Source organism: Erpetoichthys calabaricus, chromosome 18 (genome assembly GCF_900747795.2).
Source record: "Erpetoichthys calabaricus chromosome 18, fErpCal1.3, whole genome shotgun sequence".
Classification (NCBI taxonomy): domain Eukaryota; kingdom Metazoa; phylum Chordata; class Cladistia; order Polypteriformes; family Polypteridae; genus Erpetoichthys; species Erpetoichthys calabaricus.
The window spans coordinates 74,733,914-74,752,776 of NC_041411.2; the positions used below are offsets into that span (position 1 = coordinate 74,733,914).

General features: G+C 36.5%; 1 protein-coding gene across 2 annotated transcripts in view; it reads right to left on the minus strand.

Moving 5' to 3' along the window:
• Positions 1–18,863, minus strand: part of arhgef3 (Rho guanine nucleotide exchange factor (GEF) 3) — a 59,682-nt gene that overhangs the window by 12,988 nt on the left and 27,831 nt on the right. For both annotated transcript variants that reach the window (XM_028824029.2, XM_028824030.2), the window contains 4 exons: positions 16,290–16,460; positions 12,483–12,545; positions 11,550–11,646; positions 5,296–5,372 (listed from right to left, as the gene is read on the minus strand). In XM_028824029.2, the coding sequence (XP_028679862.1) occupies positions 5,296–5,372; positions 11,550–11,646; positions 12,483–12,545; positions 16,290–16,460 (408 nt within the window). The remainder of the gene's footprint in view (positions 1–5,295; positions 5,373–11,549; positions 11,647–12,482; positions 12,546–16,289; positions 16,461–18,863) is intronic.

Below are 18,863 nucleotides of genomic sequence, written 5' to 3' on the forward strand. Positions count from 1 at the left end.
GAGAGAAGGCAATCCTGGCAGCATCAGGCACAAGGCAGGAACTTAGACAGGGCACCGGCCCACCACTGGGTCCACTAATGTACATTTTCATCCAACATTCATACTCGAGTTTTAAAATTTAGTGTTTTACATTTTTGACTGATGCCTTTCCTCAAGGCACCCTACAACATTCATGATACAATTGGTTACGTTTATTTTTGGTTTTGAAGGTCAAGTGACTTGCTCGCGGTGACACAGTATCCATAGTGGGATTTGAACCCACAACCACAAGGGTTTGAAGTGCAAATCCTTAACCACTACACCACACTGCCTGTCTACAAACCATTGTTTTTACAATGATCTGAAGTTAAATAAGGCTGAATATTATACTTTAATAGTTTCTCCCTGGATTAAAGTTGTCAGCTTTAGACCAGAGCCACCTTATTTATTGCTAGCCCAGACTGATTTGCTAGCAAGAACTGAACTTGAGTCCTTCCACCCATGATTCAAAATGGAAAGGTGGAGTGAATGAGTGAGACACAAGCACATTTGTGAAAGGCTGGGGCATGTCCATTACAGGTTAAATGGATAATTTTCAATAGTTTAATATAAACTAACATTTAATAATAAAAGAATAAAAGTTTAATACAAACTGTCTATTTTCTGTCACAGTTTTTTGTTGTAGGTAGCATTTTTGTTTCATTTATACTATGTGTACATTGACTGTCAAGCCAAAGCAACACCACCATCCCTCTCAAAAAAATAACACAGTTTTACAAGTTTCTCTGAATTCATTCTTGTATATAATTTTTCTGCCTTCAGTATATTTTTGTTGTATGTTTCTTTAACCATTTTCCATAATTCTGAATATAATGATTTCAGTTATTCAGTTATTTGTTTATATATTTGCATTTTGGTATGATGTACAGTGAAAGAATTAATTGTTTTTTTTATCACAACACCATCTTGTTTTTATTATAGGCACCGCTATTCTGTGCAAGGAAATGACTGAAAGTTGCTAGGTAACAGGAGCTGGAGGTTGCATTGAGAAATGTCTTTGGAGCAGCAATGCTGGTAAGCTGACTAGTACAGTCACTTTTCCAGGTTTGACTATTTCTTGTATTGTTGCAAGTGTTCAAGTTTCAGATTAATTGGGTATGAATTTACTTTAGCTTCTGTTTATGTTTTGGGTTTAGACAGTTCTTAGTCTTGTTTTCCTGGTTTTTAATAATGCTCATTTATTGACTTTTGATTCTGACCCATTTTCAAATTTTTCCTGTGGTCTGCTGTTTTTCAGCTATTGGCAGAACACCAGTCAATCTTGGTGTTTCTAGTCTGAAGGAAAAGTGAAATGTCACTTGTGACATTTATTATTGACTATTTCCCTTATGTCTTTCAGACAACAATGTCAAAAAAAGCTTTGAACCTTGCTTACTAATTTTGTTTTGCAATATAGCCTAAAATTACAAATTTGCCCTGTATTTTAGGAGCTGTTGACTTTCCACTTAAGCCTGTCTAGCAGAATATATCTATTAATTCCATTAGCTCCACAGAAGTACCTATTGATGAAAATGTGATTCTGGTCTACCCTGATATACTGGCACATATTATGAGCCAACATTGGAGAGCAAGAGAATGGATGAAACAGAACTCATTGCAGTATTGAAGCAAAGAGCCTTCTGTTCTCCAAAAAGAGAGTGAAGCATAAATTATTGCAGAGGTAAATAGCCATTTGCACAAAATGTATCAAAAAGATATAAGGATGTCAACTGTCCTCTCACAATAAAAATCAGGCAGTGTGGAGGCAAAGTGATCAGGAAATTGAAGAAGAAAAGCGAAATCATTAGCGGGCAGTGGTAAAAACCCAGAAACTCAGATATAATTCTAAACAAAAATCTGAATAAAGTACATGCAAAAATCAGTTTTCTTTAAGTCTTCACTGTAATTAACAACTCAAAAAATTTTGTTTGCAAGAACAATCTGAAATTTGTACTGTAAGGTCAACGTGGCTTTTGGTGATGACATCACTCTATGCTACTTCCAGAAGTCATGTCACATGGTGGCAACACAAACAAATTGTTAACAACAACAAAGGTGCCTTTCCCCAAAATGGAAGTTCCCACAATAACCAAAATGGTTGAGAAAAAGGTAAACAAACATGATGAAAAATATTATTGCTATGAAAATGACAGGGCCAAAAAATGGAAATTAGAGTGTATAAGACTCCAAAATTAAGACAGGCAGTATTAGATCCAATAAAAAAGGCAACTGAGATTAGAGGGATAAGTGAGTTTCACCTCACAAAGAAATTTGAAATTGACACAGATTTACTGTCATAACCTGCCGTATTTTAAACTTTTTTACGATACCACTAAAATCTCACTTTTATCATCACCAACTCCTCCTCATCCTCACAATGATCTGATCTGTGAATTTTCATAACAAGAAGCCTGAAAACAACAACAATATACCCAACACAGTAATATTAATTTATTAAACAAAAAAAATTATAAAGAATAAAGCCTAAAATTGCCAATAAACAATTACTTAAGGATTAAAAAATTAAAAAGGAAAGAGTACATAAAAAACTTCTATAAAATACTAATCTGGAAAAATAAACAAAGAATTCTTCAAAACTGAGTCAAAAAGAAAATGACAAATTAAGGAAATAAAAAATAGCAAAAAAGAATTTCAACAACACAAACCATCTAAAATCCAAAATGTTAATCATTACCCATAACTGAAATACACATAAGATTCTATCTCTCTAAAATGTTTTTTTTTTTATTATCCAGAGTCTGGGATCCTGCTGATAGTGTGCAGCCATCCTAAATTGTGGTACTCAAAGGATGTCATTAATTAAGCATCTGGCAGTCACCTGGCAGCAATCAGATGTGGTGACTAACTATAATACGGCAAAGCAAAAGTAAATTTATCCAATTTGAGGATGCAAGTGACATCAAAAAAATAATTCCATAATACAACAGCACAGTAAAAAACAAAATTAATGGGCGAAGTATAGCAAAATGGAATCTGGTAACTTCACATTAAATTAATTCAACACTCTACAGTCCTAACTAACGAAGGCTGGGTTGTAGAGATGGAATACAAACAAAATATAGATGTTATGATCTCCTGGGAGAATACAGAGGCCAAGAAATGATTAGAAGCAATGGAAAAATTAACTACACCAACATATCAGCCCAGATACTGTGGTCACTGAGGCCAAAGTTACCTGATAGGCCTACAAAAAACTCTTACTTGCCACATCCATTTGCTGTGAATTTAGTTTGTTTTAGCTTCTGTGCTTCTGGCTTCCTTCTCTTTAAGTGCAGGCCACTCAACTTACTTCAAAGATTCTTTCTTGTTCAATTTGGCTTTTTGGAAATCCATGACCTTTGCTTGTTCTATGATTAATGCTGTTATTTGAGTTGTAAATTTAAGAGCAAAACTTAATTTACTAGGATGGCTGGTCTTGACCTTTTATTCTCTCAGTTTTACATTCAACTTTGCCTTCTTTATTAACAGCTTTGTTTTTGTTCTCCATATTTTCATTTCTTTGCTAATTTCTATTTACAGTGTTCCTATCCTTCTAAAATATATTTAGTTGTTTTTGTTCCCCATTATTTGTAATTCTTATTTTGTTATTAATTATTAACTAGGGGGCTCTGTCCCCTGGTCATCTTGTTTGCCAACCCCCAGGGTGGGCACTGGGCACCCACTATCTTATGGCAGAGCTGCTCGAAGGGTGTCGGGGCACTCCTCTAATAGAGAAAGTGATTGTATTTAAAGAGATGGTATATAGAAGAGTATGTGGGGTATGGGAGGTGCTTACTTATTATAGATAGAAAAATCAGTTACTTGGGTATTTCACTACAGTTGTCTGTTTTAAATACCGATGATTAAAGTAAAAAGTAAAGTAAAAAAGTAAAAGTAGAAATAGTTATTATAGATAGAAAAATCAGTTACTTGGGTATTTCACTACAACTGTCTGTTTTAAATACCGATGAATAAAGTAAAAAGTAAAGTAAAAAAGTAAAAGTAGAAATAAAAAAGTAAAATGTAACAAAATGTAAATAAAAAATTAAATTACATTAACACCTCCTCAAAAACAATGTTATGAATTATTTTATCCTCTAACTTACATTTTATAAACATTGTTTTTTTTTGCATTTCTGTTCAGATATTGTTTGGGATATTTATTTTTTTGTGATATTATTGGACGATTCTCTTTGTTCATGATGTTTATTATATGCAGCTCTTTTTTTGTTCATTTTCTTTTTTTCGACGTTATTTATCAGCTCTTGCTGCTCTTTTTCTATCGTGATCTAAAATTCGACTTTCTTGAATAAATAATTTGATTTCTGTCTTGCCATTATAACCGACTGCGTTGAAGAGCGAGTTAGCGCTGAGAGTGTCACGGGGTGGTATGGAGAGAGGATGTGCAGTGCAGAAGTAATGATTGGGTGAGCAGTGTGGAGGGGAGTGGTCAAGGCTGAATATCACAAACAGAACGGAAAACTTTTTTTAATATAATAGAGAGACTATTGTTAAATAAATATTAAATATTTTCTTGTCGACATTTGGTATATTCAGATCTGTCATGGTGTATTTGGAACTCTGTCACATACTTTGCTTTTCCTTCTCTTTTAATGTTCACTTCTTGTTAATTATTTTTCTTTACTTTCTCTTAAGACTGAGCCTAAAGGGGCAGGGCCTCCAGTCATTGTGAATTCCTCAGTTGTCCCCTGAGATCCTATAAAAGAGGATGCTACAGAGTCATTTGTTTGCTGAGGAGTTAATATAATAAGAAGTTCCTATGCAGTGGCTATCTACTAATAATAAGTTTTAGTGTAGTGTAGTTTTTTTGTGTTTGCGAATAGAGGTGCTTAGCTTTTTGGTGAGCTTCTTTGGTGTTTTGGATTTATTGGACTGATTTTAAGATGTTGAATTTTGGTTAGTATTGGGAATTGTGGTTTATTTGTGTTATGGCATGTATTGTTAATTACAAGTCATTTCTGCTGAGTTTTTCCTCTTCCCTTATTGTATTTAATACTATTTTATATCTGTTTTTTTATTATTATTTCCCTTTTTATTACTTTATTATACCCATTTTTATTTGTAAATGTTATTTTAATAAAGATTAATTTAATAATGTAATTAAATTCACTTATTGCTTTTTGGGTGTTACAGTCAAGTTAAAATGATATTCATTGGTCTCTTTGTGGTTTGGGATTTTTTAAGTTTTAGTGTGAAATTCCAAAGAGGCAACCACAACAAGACCCTGAATCTCATATTTGTAAAAAATTTCCTTACCCAGCGTATCAGGATATCTCCAACGCGTTCCGTTGATCCATTTGATTTCCTGGCCTGTCGTAGACGGCTAAGAAGGTCTGTATAAAACATAAGTAAGATTTCAGGAATGAAATGAAACATTTCAAATATTTCAAAATTTTCATGATGTATTTAGAAAGTAATTAAGTTCATGCTACAAGCTGTTTGGAGGACTTTAGGTACAGGAAGTCATTTAGTTATTCTCCTTTCAAATGTTGTTGTATAGTAGTTCTGATACTATCCACTCATCTGTTCCTTCATTTTTTACCCCACTTAGTTCAGTGTACTTTTATAACAGGGCGAAGCATATCCCAGAAATATTGGTTGTAGCAGAAGGAATCAATTTTCATCAAGGATTAATTAGCATTAGCCTGCACTTGGATTGCAGGAACCAGCATACTGTTGTCCCATTTTGCCTTCCTTCATTAAAAAAGTGCCTCTGTGGAGTTAAAACATTCTCTTCATTTTCATTAGAGTTTTCCTCCCACATCTCATTAAAGCTGTCTGTTCTAAGTTGTCACAGTATGGGTGGCTACATGGGTGTGCATTAATGTACCCTAGACATACAAAATAGATACAATGATAACATATACTGTGGATTCTGTCCTACTGAGCAGACTTGTTAATCTAGCTGCCATAACATGATGCTATGCTGCTAGGTCAACTTCATATCTTCGCCCTACTTCATAATACCTTAAGGAACTGCATGGCAGAGCAATGGTTTGAGCTGCTACTTTACAGATCCGATGTCCTGAGCTTATATCTTATCTTTGTCAGTGTGGAGTTTACATGTTCTTCCCAGGTCTTTATGGATTTTCATCCAAATACTTTGGAGACTACTAGAGGAGTTATCTGCATTTCAGAACTTAGATCAAATTAACTGTATTCGACAGACTAAGCTAGTTTTCATTTTATTTTCATTGCTTACTATGTTTAGCCCTTTTTTTCAGTAGAAACAATGCTTTATGTTCTGAGGCACAAAAAAGCTGGTTTGAAGATTATAAAATGGATGAATGTTCAAAAGGTTTATGCAGATGATGTTGAACACAGAAAATAAAAATTACTGTGACCCTGAGAAAGACAATAATACTAATTATAGACAATAAGTGTCATGGCTGCAAAGGAGGACCAAGAGCACTTTGATGTTTTGGAAACTGTTTTGGCAGAAACCTTTTTTCCTCTAGGTTGAAAAGATCTAACATTTCCCTTTTTGAAATGCTTCTTAGATTTATTTTGTCTTGGAAGGCTGGCTGTTAGATGATATTTGTTTCATCTTTGACTGTTTAAATGTATGATTAATACCTCTTCCTCACTGCCTAAGGGACCCGGGTCTGATCACATTTGGCATGGAGTTTATGCTTTTTCTCATGTTTTCTCGCACATATCCAATATATGTGTGTCAGGTTAATTGCTTTAGCATGGGTTCCTGTACCCTGTAATGGACTGGTATATCAAGCCAGTTTGATTCCTGTGTTGTACCTGATGTTGCCACGATAGTCCAGAGCACAGGTATCAATCTCAGATTTCTTCTTTTGTGTTCATTTTGAGTAATTTGCTTTTTATGGTTCAGAAACCTTGTGTTTCCAGAATATGACAATATTGAAATACAAAGTGATTCAACAGATTACCAGATAACTTGATCCCATTTGTACTTTTGTGGCCATCAAACAATATGCATTTCAATAAATTATGTTAGAAGAACAAACTTGAAGGCCTGAGTTATTTTTTCTGGGCCATGAAATGTGTTGAAGGAATGCTCAGGAAAAATAAAATAAACAGCTTTGAAAATGCGTAGTGAGAGAACCAACAAGCCATAGAATTAAATAATGTATTTATTTAACAGCAAGAGTTGGCTTCTAATTAAGAAACTGGCTGGAGAAAAAATGGTGTCACTCAAGGAAATTAATTTGAGATCCCTGAATTAGCTGGTCATCTGTTTGCTTGTGTTGCATCTCACTTTTGTTTGGTAGCTACTTAAGAAAAAATTAAACAACTACGAGTTGTGAATCCTAAAGCAACTTAATTCAAATGAAGTCTGTTACCTTAGTAGCATTAATTTGTTACTAATTAATTAAATTTGTTAGTAATTAATTAAATATTTGGGATGAAAGCCTTCAGGATATGAGTTTGACATTTCTGGCCCAGAGTCTCCATACAGTCCTCTTGGGCTCAAACAGAGCTCAAAAATAGACAGAAGTGTATTGGCATATTAAAGGGATATTTAATTCTAATTTAAAGCTACCACTTTAAAAACTGTAGGTATGAAAGCTGGCAGACCTCTGAGCCAGGATGTCTAACACCTGGCCAGGTGCATGCTCATAGTGTCACCATAGCAACACGCTTTTAGGAAAGCCTTTGTTCTTAGAAAATATGTGAACAACTTTATGAAACATGAGCACGGTGCCAATAAAATATATACAGCCTTGAAGGCAGGAAGGAAATGTTCTCTGCCAGCTAAGGAGCTGGGCTTAAAAGTATAAAATCATGGCTTCTCTTCATCTGGCTTATACTTCAAAACATATAAGCACCTCACTTCTTTAGCTTGAATGTTATTCATCTCAAAAATATGACTTGGGATGACAGTGCCCACAAAAGGCTGCAAACAGCATAGAGACAGATGATGAATGATTTTTCATTGGATGATATTTTTTTAACTAGGGGAAATTTTTGAACCGCAAACAGGAGAAGCTGGGACTACAGTTCTTGGTAAAAGTAACTAAGCTTATTCCTGAATGCCTTATTTTGAAATATACAAAGGGGAAGTGACTTTAAGAGAATATCTTTTATATGAGGTGGCCAAATGAAACTACAAATGCAGCAGAACAGTCATTGGCAGTGTGTTCCTGAGTGTGCTATGTGATTTATCACAGTGGATTTAGTTTGGCTTTTTTAACACTGATCAACAGAAAAAAGACTTTTTAATGTCAAAATGAAAACACATCTCTGCAAAGTGGTCAAAATTAATTACAAATATATAAAGCACAAAATAATCAATCACAATATGTTTTCACAACCTTCGAGTCAGTATTCATAGTCATGGCTGAAATTATCGCCACCCCTGGAATTTTCCCAGAAAATGCACCATTTATCCCAGAAAATTGTTGCAATTACAAATGTTTTGGTATACACATGTTTATTTCCTTTATGTGCACTGGACCAACACAAAAAAAACAGAGAAAAAAAGCCAAATCTGACATCGTGTCACACAGAACTCCAAAAATGGGCTGGACAAAATTATTGGCACTTTTTCAAAATTGTGGGTAAATAGTTTTATTTCAAGCATATGATGCTCGTTTGAACTCACCTGTGGCAAGAAACAGGTGCTGGCAATATAGCAATCACACCTGAAGCCAGTTAAAATGGAGAAAAGTTGACTCAACCTTTCTGTTGTGTGTCTGAGTGTGCCACACTAAGCATGGAGAACAGAAAGAAGAGCGGAGAATTGTCTGAGGACTTGAGAACAAAAATTGTGGAAAAATCTCAACAATCTCAAGGCTACAAGTCCATCTCCAGAGATCTTCATGTTCCTTTGTCCACTGTGCTCAACATAATCAAGAAGTTCACAACACATGGCACTGTAGCTAATCTCCCTGGACGTGGACGGAAGAGAAAAATTGATAAAAGACTGCAACAAAGGATAGCCCGAATGGTGGATAAACAACCCCAATCAACTTCAAAACATACTCAAGCTGTTCTGCAGACTCAGGGTGCAACAGTATCAGCTTAAACTATCCGTCGACATCTGAACGAAATGAAACGCTATGGCAGGAGAGCCAGGAGGACCCCACTGCTGACACAGAAACATAAAAAAGCCAGACTGGAGTTTGCCAAAATGTACTTGAGGAAGCCAAAATCGTTCTAGGCGAACGTCTTGTGGACAGATGAGACCAAGGTAGAGCTTTTTGGTAAAGCTCATCATTCTACTGTTTACAGAAAATGGAATGAGGCCTACAAAGAAAAGAACACAGTACCTACAGTCAAACATGGTGGAGGTTCTAAGATGTTTTGGGGATGTTTTGCTGCCTCTGGCACTGGATGCCTTTACTGTGTGCAAGGCATCATGAAATCTGAAGACTACCAAAAGATATTGGGGTGCAATGTAGGGACCAGTGTCAGAAAGCTGGGTCTGTGTTAGAGGTCATGGGTGTTCCAGCAGGACAATGACCCCAAACATACCTCTAAAAGCACTCAGAAATGGTTGAAGACAAAGCGCTGGAGAGTTCTGAAGTGGCCAGCAATGAGTCCGAATCTAAATCCGATTGAACACTTATGGAGAGATCTCAAAATTGCTGTTAGGAGAAGGCGCCCTTCAAATCTGACAGACCTTGAGCAGTTTGCAAAAGAAGAGTGGTCGGAATTTCCAGTTGAGAGGTGTAACAAGCTTGTTGATGGTTATAGGAAGCGCTTGATTTCAGTTATTTTTTCCAAAGAGCGTGCAACCAAATATTAAGTTGAGGGTGCCAATAATTTTGTCCAGCCCAGTTTTTGAGTCTTGTGTGACATTATGTCAGATTTGGCTTTTTTTTCTGTTTTTTTGTGTTGTTCCAATGCACTTAAAGGAAATAAACATGTGTATACCAAAACATTTGTAATTGCAACAATTTTCTGGGAGAAATGGTGCATTTTCGGAGAAAATTCCAGGGGTGCCGATAATTTCGGCCATGACTGTAGTAGATGCACCTTTGGCAGCCATGACAGACTTGAGTCTGTGTGGACAGGCCTCTCTCTAACAGCTTTGACAAGGAAAGATGGTGTCAAAATTCCAACTTTTTCAGAGATGTCTGTTAGTGTATGCATGCATGTGTGTGTAGGAAGTTGTGAGTTTTTGAAAAGTTGGTAAAGGCATTAACTCTGTAAAGGGTTAGATAAATTGAATTTGAACTAAGTCATATGCTAGACATGACATTATTTTTTTAAACTTGGATGCAGACCAGATATATGACCAGAGTTACACAAAGTGTTGGCTGTAGGAATCAAAGCTAAAGTCCAGACCTTTGGCATATATGCCACATAGTTTTGCTTGTGGCAGTGCAACCAAACATTTAAATTTAGAAAAAGATAAGTGACAGTAATCCTAATGTAGGCTTTGCACATAAGCAAATAAGTAGTATTGGTGGTATGGCAGGAATAAGACAATATCATCTATCCATTATCAGACCCATTTATTTCAGTTCATTGCCACAAAAGCATCTTATCTTTGCAGGAACCAACTCATGATGGCATATCAGTGTGTCATATGGTGTATTACCTATACTTACTCATGCCAAGTTATTCAAAAGTTACTAATTACCCTTACATGCATGTCTTTGGGATTGGGGAGAAAAAAAACTGGTTAGACATAAAAACTTCACACAGGAAGTGTGCAGACCCAACTTTGAACATTGTAATCTGGAGCTCTGAGGCAGTAGTGCCTTTCATTGCACCACCATGCCGCTGAAAAGAGAAACTGGTCTGTTATTGGAAATGCTCACAACAGATGAGAGAAAACATAATATACTGAGAGACCATTTTAGCCCTACGTTCCTGAGAAGAGGTAATAATGAGGTAAAAATAGGCAAGGACTTTCAGTGGAGAAGTATGACAAAGAAGCACTATGGGGATTATTACAACATAAGATACTGTATCATTCTCAATTCGATTCAGGTTCACATTGAGTCAGAGCCTATCCTAGTAACATTGGGTACAGCAAATCAGATGATGCAGAAAACATTCATAAACATATCCAACCCCACTCACCTGGGGTAAACAGAGCCACAAATCAACCTAACAGGGCAACACAGTAGAACAGTGGGTGGCACTGCCACTTAATCAGTCCAGCATCATGGATTTGAACTCCACACTCTGAAATTGTCTGTTAAGTTAATTAGTGACTCTAAATTAGCCCTGTTAGACTGTGAGTGTGGTTATGTGAGTTATTGGTTTTTGTGTGATAGACTGCCACTCTGTTCAGTGCTGTTTTTCATCTTGGACTTAATGCTACTGGGAAAGGCAATCCGTCTATGAACCTGAATTGGAATAAGAATGCTCTGTTTTGTTATGATAAATTATGGTAACATTCACATTTTTGAGATGTGGGAGGAAAGCCAGAGTATATAGACACAAGGAGAAAATGTAAACTCCACCCAGACAATCATCTGGACCTGTGAAGCAGCAGCAATAACGACTGACCAGCATGCTGCCTGAATAACATTCATGCGCTCATGAGTGGCCTGATTTGTCAGAGTCACAAATTTTACCTTCATGAAGTGGAATAAGAGAATCCAGTGTGCCAAAAATCTGATTGAGTTCCTGTTCAGTCATAATCGACAACTTGAGCATGGGGTCACGATAAGCCTGCGTAGAAAAAAAGGCAACCATTAAAGTAAAGGAAGGAAATGGTGATTTTTCATACCACAAGCTCCTATGTGACTTATATCACACTATCAGACATGCTAGGAAGTACATCTGCTGCACTTATAGTAATACTACGTACGTGTAATATAATGCCTTACTTTCTGCAATGCAGGTGAAAAACTGCAAAAGTGTTTTGAAGAATGACAGTGTATCCATTGTTGCATTTGCTTAATCCAGTTTAGGGACACAGAAGCCATACCCTATCCTGGCAGCCCTGGGCTCAATCAGGAAAGTATCCCTGGTTGGGGAGCAAATGTGCCACAGGGCACACTCATTCACACATCACGTCCACACATGCCAATATCAAATAAATTAGGAATCACCAACTAACATGACATGCATCTTTGAAATTTGGAAGGATAGATATATAGATAGATAGATAGATAGATAGATAGATAGATAGATAGATAGATAGATAGATAGATAGATAGATAGATAGATAGATAGATAGATAGATACTTTATTAATCCCAAGGGGAAATTCACATACTCCAGCAGCAGCATACTGATACAAAAACAATATTAAATTAAAGAGTAATAAAAATGCAGGTAAAAACAAATGAGAGTGTTCAGAGAAAAACCAGCACACACACACGGATAGAGCATGTAAACCACACTCTGCGTACATCCATGTCTCTATAATAATGCCACCCAGGACAGATTCCCTTCAAGTTAAATACATTGTCTTTAACCTTAGCCCGCTTGAATTATGCTAGATATTATGTTTGAAACCTCACACTTTAAAATAAAACCATTTGATTTTACCAAGTACATTACCTTCTTAGCCAGCTTCAGATCTTCAATCAAGTCTTGTTCTCCCTGAGCAAGTTCAAAAATTGCCTGCAGGACAGAAATGAACAGCACACACTTGTAAAAGTCTCATTATTGGGAGGCCAACTTCCCACTGTTATTGCTACTGAAATGTTGTCACTGAATGGCCCAGCCATATTATCTAAGACATCAAGGGTTCTTTGAGTATTACTTAATGACTACATGAATGGTTTTATCCCTTACATGGTGGATGTAACGATTTTGCACCATCAATGGTCTTTAGAAGCCATAGCTTTAAAAGCAATCGGGCTCCTATAATGCCAGTTATGGTAACAAATGAAAAATAGAAACTTCTTTAAACTCTTTTACGCTTATAGTTTATTTTAAGAAAATACTTTAATTTTGCACCTTATAATTCAAATTCATGTGTTGAATTCTTACCAGACAAGCCATATTGTAGGAATGGACCAAGTAAAGGCTAGTTAAAGGCAATACAGGATGGTATATAAAGTCCCCAAATCTGTTTGGTTCTTACAGTATCTCCGGAGGGCAGCAATCATATTTTTTGCAGTCTGAGGTGTTTCAAGGATATAAGCACAATGGATGCCAATCCTTCAAGCTGCATGGACACTCCCAAATCATTTTCAACATTATTATGAAATCAGCATATTAGAAACAACACTTTGAAAGTTGTACCCCCATACAATGTGAGAAGTTTAATAACCTCTTTCTCCCAGTCACATTATGATACATTGATTATTTCTGATATTTTTAATATGTTTTAATTTCCTAATGTAAAGTACCTAGCCAGAGTGTTACTGTATGGTGTTACAAAAGATGCACATTCTGGTGTTATTAAACAAATGGCATTGGTCTATTAAATGGCATGGTGAGGGGTGGTTTAGTGATTTTATTATTATATTATTGAAATTTAAAGTTACATTGAGTGTTAGGATGCAGTAAAACAAATGGGATGTATCTTGAGATTTCTTCTGAATTTTTGTTTTTTCTTCTCCAGCTGCTGTAAATTAGGCAGTGGCTTACACTATCTTGAATTGCAATGATGTGGACTATGCTCCAGCATGACAACTCTGTGCATTATATCTTTCAGTTGTGTTGTACCCGGCACTAGAAGATAATGCCAGTTAATAGTTATTGACTTTCGCTGTTTTTTTCAATGATCTTTGACAAAAACTCTGATTAAGTCATATATTATGTACATACAGTATACATACGCAGTATGTACATATACATACCATATATGTATACATTATATATATATACATATACATTGTCAGAAATGTTTACTTAGTGAGTAGTTCTCAGAACTTTATGATAGAAGAGACTGAGGGGAAGGGGAGGGTTGCACTGTTACTGACATTCTTTCCTTTTAGATCGTTAGAGTGGAGGAGAACACGCCTGAAAATGACTGACCTCACTTCCACTAAACCACTAAATATAAGGAAGACTGCCACAGGAAATAGAGGATCATTGTTAGAACTGACGACAGACAGAGCAGGCCACTCCCTGAAGCCCATGACACTTTGGTTGCAAGTGTCATGATTTGGATTTTTTTTTTTTTTTTTTATAAACTTCCCTTGGCCATTAAAAATCATCAAGGCCCCTTTTTACAGATTTTAAAGGTCAGGGAACATTGTGATCACATTTTTTGTGCCTGATGTGATTTTCACAATGCTGAAAATTATTAATGCCATTTTGTTTTTCGCATGGGCACCATCACTTTTACCATTTTTGTTGATTGTCTTGGTCCTGCAAGCCAATGTGTGCAACGTGTGACATCACTGAGTCAACAGATTTAAGATCAGTGTCACACACTGTTTTTCCATGATAGGTTTCCTTCATTGACCTTTGCTTGCATTTAGTTTTGTTAAGTTCTTGCTCTGCTTTTTGACAGTGTTTATCATTTAACGATTTATGTATTTTTTTTTCAGTTTTTTGATTTTCAATCTCCCACACTGTTTCCTGCTTATGATTCTTGTTTCATGTCCTGAGCTAGTTTGCTTAATCATTTGCTTTTCTTCTTTTGAGTTGTTGCTTGCTATTTTATTTTTTGACATCTCATGATTCTGTTTCCACTTAACAACTGCTGCCTTCTTGTGCAGTCAGCACAACAATGTGAATTAAATAGGGTTTATCCTAGCTTGGACACCAAACCTTTGACCTTTTTTTATAGATACATACATATACATTGTCACATACACATGGACAGTCTGTCTCATCTAGGGCCCGATGTAAAAGGTATTTGTGGGAAAGAAGTAGTGGCATTGGTGGTGGTTACAGGTGAACAACCTTAATGAAATGCCACCAGACAGACACTGGTGCAAATTCTGCTTTTTTGATGTTTTCAAAAAAGAAGGTTCAAATTCATCGTGAGGTAGAAATGAGTGATACAGAACATATATTTTTAAAGGGCAAGGACTTAGAATAAGGATTGGATAACTAAGTGTTATGTGAGAGGCAAGGGAAGAGGTGTACAGTAAGCACATCCTGACTTCAGAAATGCAGAAGCAAAGAAAGGTGAGCATATTAGTAAAGTGGTCTCATGTGAATGTCAAGACATTGTTAAAATTCTATTGCAGTTCTCTCCATCTGTACCCATGGCTCAAGCCAGTTTCAGTACTACTTCACTGCTTATTATTGCCTATAACTGTGATGTTTAATTTAATGTCAATTAGATATTATTGCCCTCTGTATTGGTTAAAAGCTCCAGTGGAAAACACAGTCCTTGTGAATACATATTTTTAGTCAGAAGAGTTGTCCTTTTATGACAATTTGCAATGTTCATGTAATAATTTTAAAAAGGGACTGTGTTCAATTTTGTATACTGCAAAACATACTGGAGAAATGGCCTAAGTCAAGTACACTTTAGCTGTTACAAATATGTATTCAGACCAATTAGCTTGGCATTTTTCTGGTGTACTTAAATAGTAATTCTTACAAAAGAACTTCTGTGTTATGTATTATCTTTCTGTAATAGACATCATTGCAAGATACTTTAAAAGCAAAGGGCTAGCATACAACTGTTTGCATATGCTGTATGTTTCACAGTTTGAGCAGAGTCAGGATAAACGGCTTGCATATTGAGTCACATGTAGAGACTGAAGGGACAAACCTTGTGGTTTAAAGTCTGGTTCCTTAGCTACTAGGCCTCACTGCCTCTAAAGATTTTCTGTGTATTCTACATCCTATTCAATGATATATTCATGTTTCTCCACTGCCCTATTAATTGTAGTTTTAATGTTGGATGAAACATTATGAAGGATGGAGGTTCACACTTGAAACAAATGTTCTTTTAAGTAAAAAAGTAGCTAAGTGAGTTAAACAAAGCTGGTTAGACTTCCTTGTGTATTACCTCGAGACAAGTCATGAATCTGCCCTGGAAGTGGTACAGCTCTGACATGGGACATACTCAATTCAATTCTTTATTGTCATGTGTACAAGTACCATGTACAATGAGATGCTTGCTTGCATGTGCCCCCGCAGACAGTGAACATAGACAAAAAACACACCATAAATAAATGAATATTAATAAGTAACTAAATAAAACCAGAATGCTAGGAATAAATAGAGACTCATGATCACTGGTACATTATAATGTTGGTCTGAGACTCAGGATAACTGATTTCTATCTTTGGCTTTTGGATTACTATGCTAGGTCACATTTCTGTTCAAGAAATTGTTCATCTACTGAAATATTGTGTTTCTAAGTTAGTCTTTACATGCAAATTTCTCAACTTGCATACACCTATACCCGGATTCACTGCGCAGCCATAACGCCACAGCAAAGCTTACTTCTTGTCGTTTGATTTCCTTAGATGTCAGCACCTGGTTGACACGAACATCGAACGTTTCACTCCATAGCTTACTGTCCCGCCTTTTTGTGACTGCAGGGTGTGCATTCCGAGACCAAGGCTTGGGCGCCAGAAGTTCAGTCCGGCTTTCATTTCGAAAGCTAATGGAGCGCTGTGAAGACAGAAACATTTGTCAATCACTTATGCAGATATTTGGGCTGATTGCTTTACGAATACATTTAAAATAATGTGTGTGCCTAAAAACACTGGCTAACTGTGGCTCCTGATCACCACTCATTTCTTCTCCTTGTTCTTCTCTCACTAATATCAGGAAGTAGCTGCAAGTGTGGACTTCCAAGAAAAAATGGTCAGCCAAAAAATACACCATCTGTTGTCCGTTTTCTTCAGAATGAAGTCATTATGTCTAGGGGAAAAGAGTCAGCATGAGCTCTTAAGTCACAAACACCACAATGTGCCTGTAATCCATAAAGTGAATTCATCCTAGTGGTTCAGAAGGAGGACTCTTCTCAACTACAAAGAATTTCTCTGAGCATTCCACCCATCCGTCACAGGGTTCAGAGTACATCTGAACACACCCATAAACCTAAATGTTTGGGAACTGTGTGCTGGGACTTGCAGGACTTCTGTGTTTAATAGTTTATAGTGATGGCATTGAGTAAAAACAACATAATACTGGAAGGAGTTCTTGAACTGAGTATGTGAATTAAAATTCAAAATTGAACTTTCCTCAACCCAAGCCTTAATATCCATTTCATCTGTCTCCTACAGTTCTTTAACAATTGACTGTGTGAGAAAAACTACAGCTGTTTATTAATTCAATACTAGTCGATCCATTTTCTTTACCCCATTATGAATACAACAGAAGCAATGAGTGCAAGGCATAAGCACACCCAGTTGGGGATGTCAGCTCCTTACAGATCACTTTTACACTTAGTTTAAGGTTGTCGGACAGTCAATGATATGCATTTGGTTCGTGGGAGAAGGAAAATTCCCTAAAGAAAACCTGTGTAAATGTGGAAAGAGCATAAAACTGCTCAAAATGTATCTCTTATTTTGATGCAGTATGGATAAATACAGACCCACATAGCTATATTTTACACAACAATATTAACTCTTCCAACCATCTATCTAGTTTCAAACCTGCTTAATCAAACTCAGAGACACAGAATTACATAATATGCTCATCTATCCATACATTTATCGTAGCATAACCATCACCCACCTCAGGGTCATAGGAACAGGTGGCTATCCTGGCAATATGGGACACAAGAAAATAATCTGCCTCATATAATATAAGATAACATTCGCAAACCTGCTTTATCCAATTCAGGACAAAGGGGTCCAGAGCCTATGCCAGCATCACTGAGCCCAAATCAGGAAACATGTATGGACAAGTTGTCAGTTCATTACAGGTCCCATTTTCATTTTTAAAATTTTATAATATAATATAATATAATATAATATAATATAATATAATATAATATAGTCCTGCGGTGGGTTGGCGCCCTGCCCAGGATTGGTTCCCTGCCTTGTGCCCTGTGTTGACTGGGATTGGCTCCAGCAGACCCCCGTGACCCTGTGTTCGGATTCAGCGGGTTGGAAAATGGATGGATAATATAATATAATATAATATAATATAATATAATATAATATAATATAATATAATATAATATAAGTAATTTTCTAACCTGATTAATCCAGACCAGCTAGCACAGGATGCAAGGTAGGAACAAACTCTGGACAGGGCAAGCACACACAATTTGATGTCACCAACTCACCTAAACTGCATGTCTTTAGACAGTTAGAGGAAACTGGAGCCCCTGGATTAAACCCATGTAAACTAGGAACAACATGCAAACTCCACGCAGGGAGGAACTGGGACTCAAACCCTTGTCTGCTTACTGTGAGGCAGAGGTGCTACCACTGTGCCACTGTTTCGCCCATAATATAATATAATATAATATAATATAATATAATATAATATAATATAATATAATATAATATAACTAGTCATTTAACCCGTTGCAATAACGGGCGCTAGAACAGTAGTGCATAAACATTAGTAGGAACAGTCTATATTAAATACAAGGGACTTTGACCTCATTCTTTTTGTTGGTCGTATTTTTCTTTCTTTCAACCTTTCTTTTGTGGATGTTTACTTGCTGAGCTAACCATTCTTCGTGGGCTGCCGCCGTGTATTGTGTGTCTTTAATTTTCTGTGTCAGTAATACTGTCTTGTACGTCCGTAATATACCTTTAATTTTCTCTGGCGGTAATACAGGCGTGCACGTTGGTAATATGCCTTTAATCTCCTCTGACAGTAATACTGGCTTGTATGTGGCTGTAATATGCATCACTGTATTCATCCATCCATCCATTTTTTAACCCGCTGAATCCGAACACAGGGTCACGGGGGTCTGCTGGAGCCAATCCCAGCCAACACAGGGCACAAAGCAGGAACCAATCCCGGGCAGGGTGCCAACCCACCGCAGGAGTCACTGTATTGTGTACCTTTAATTTCCTCTCGCAGTAATACTGGTTTGTATTTCCGTAA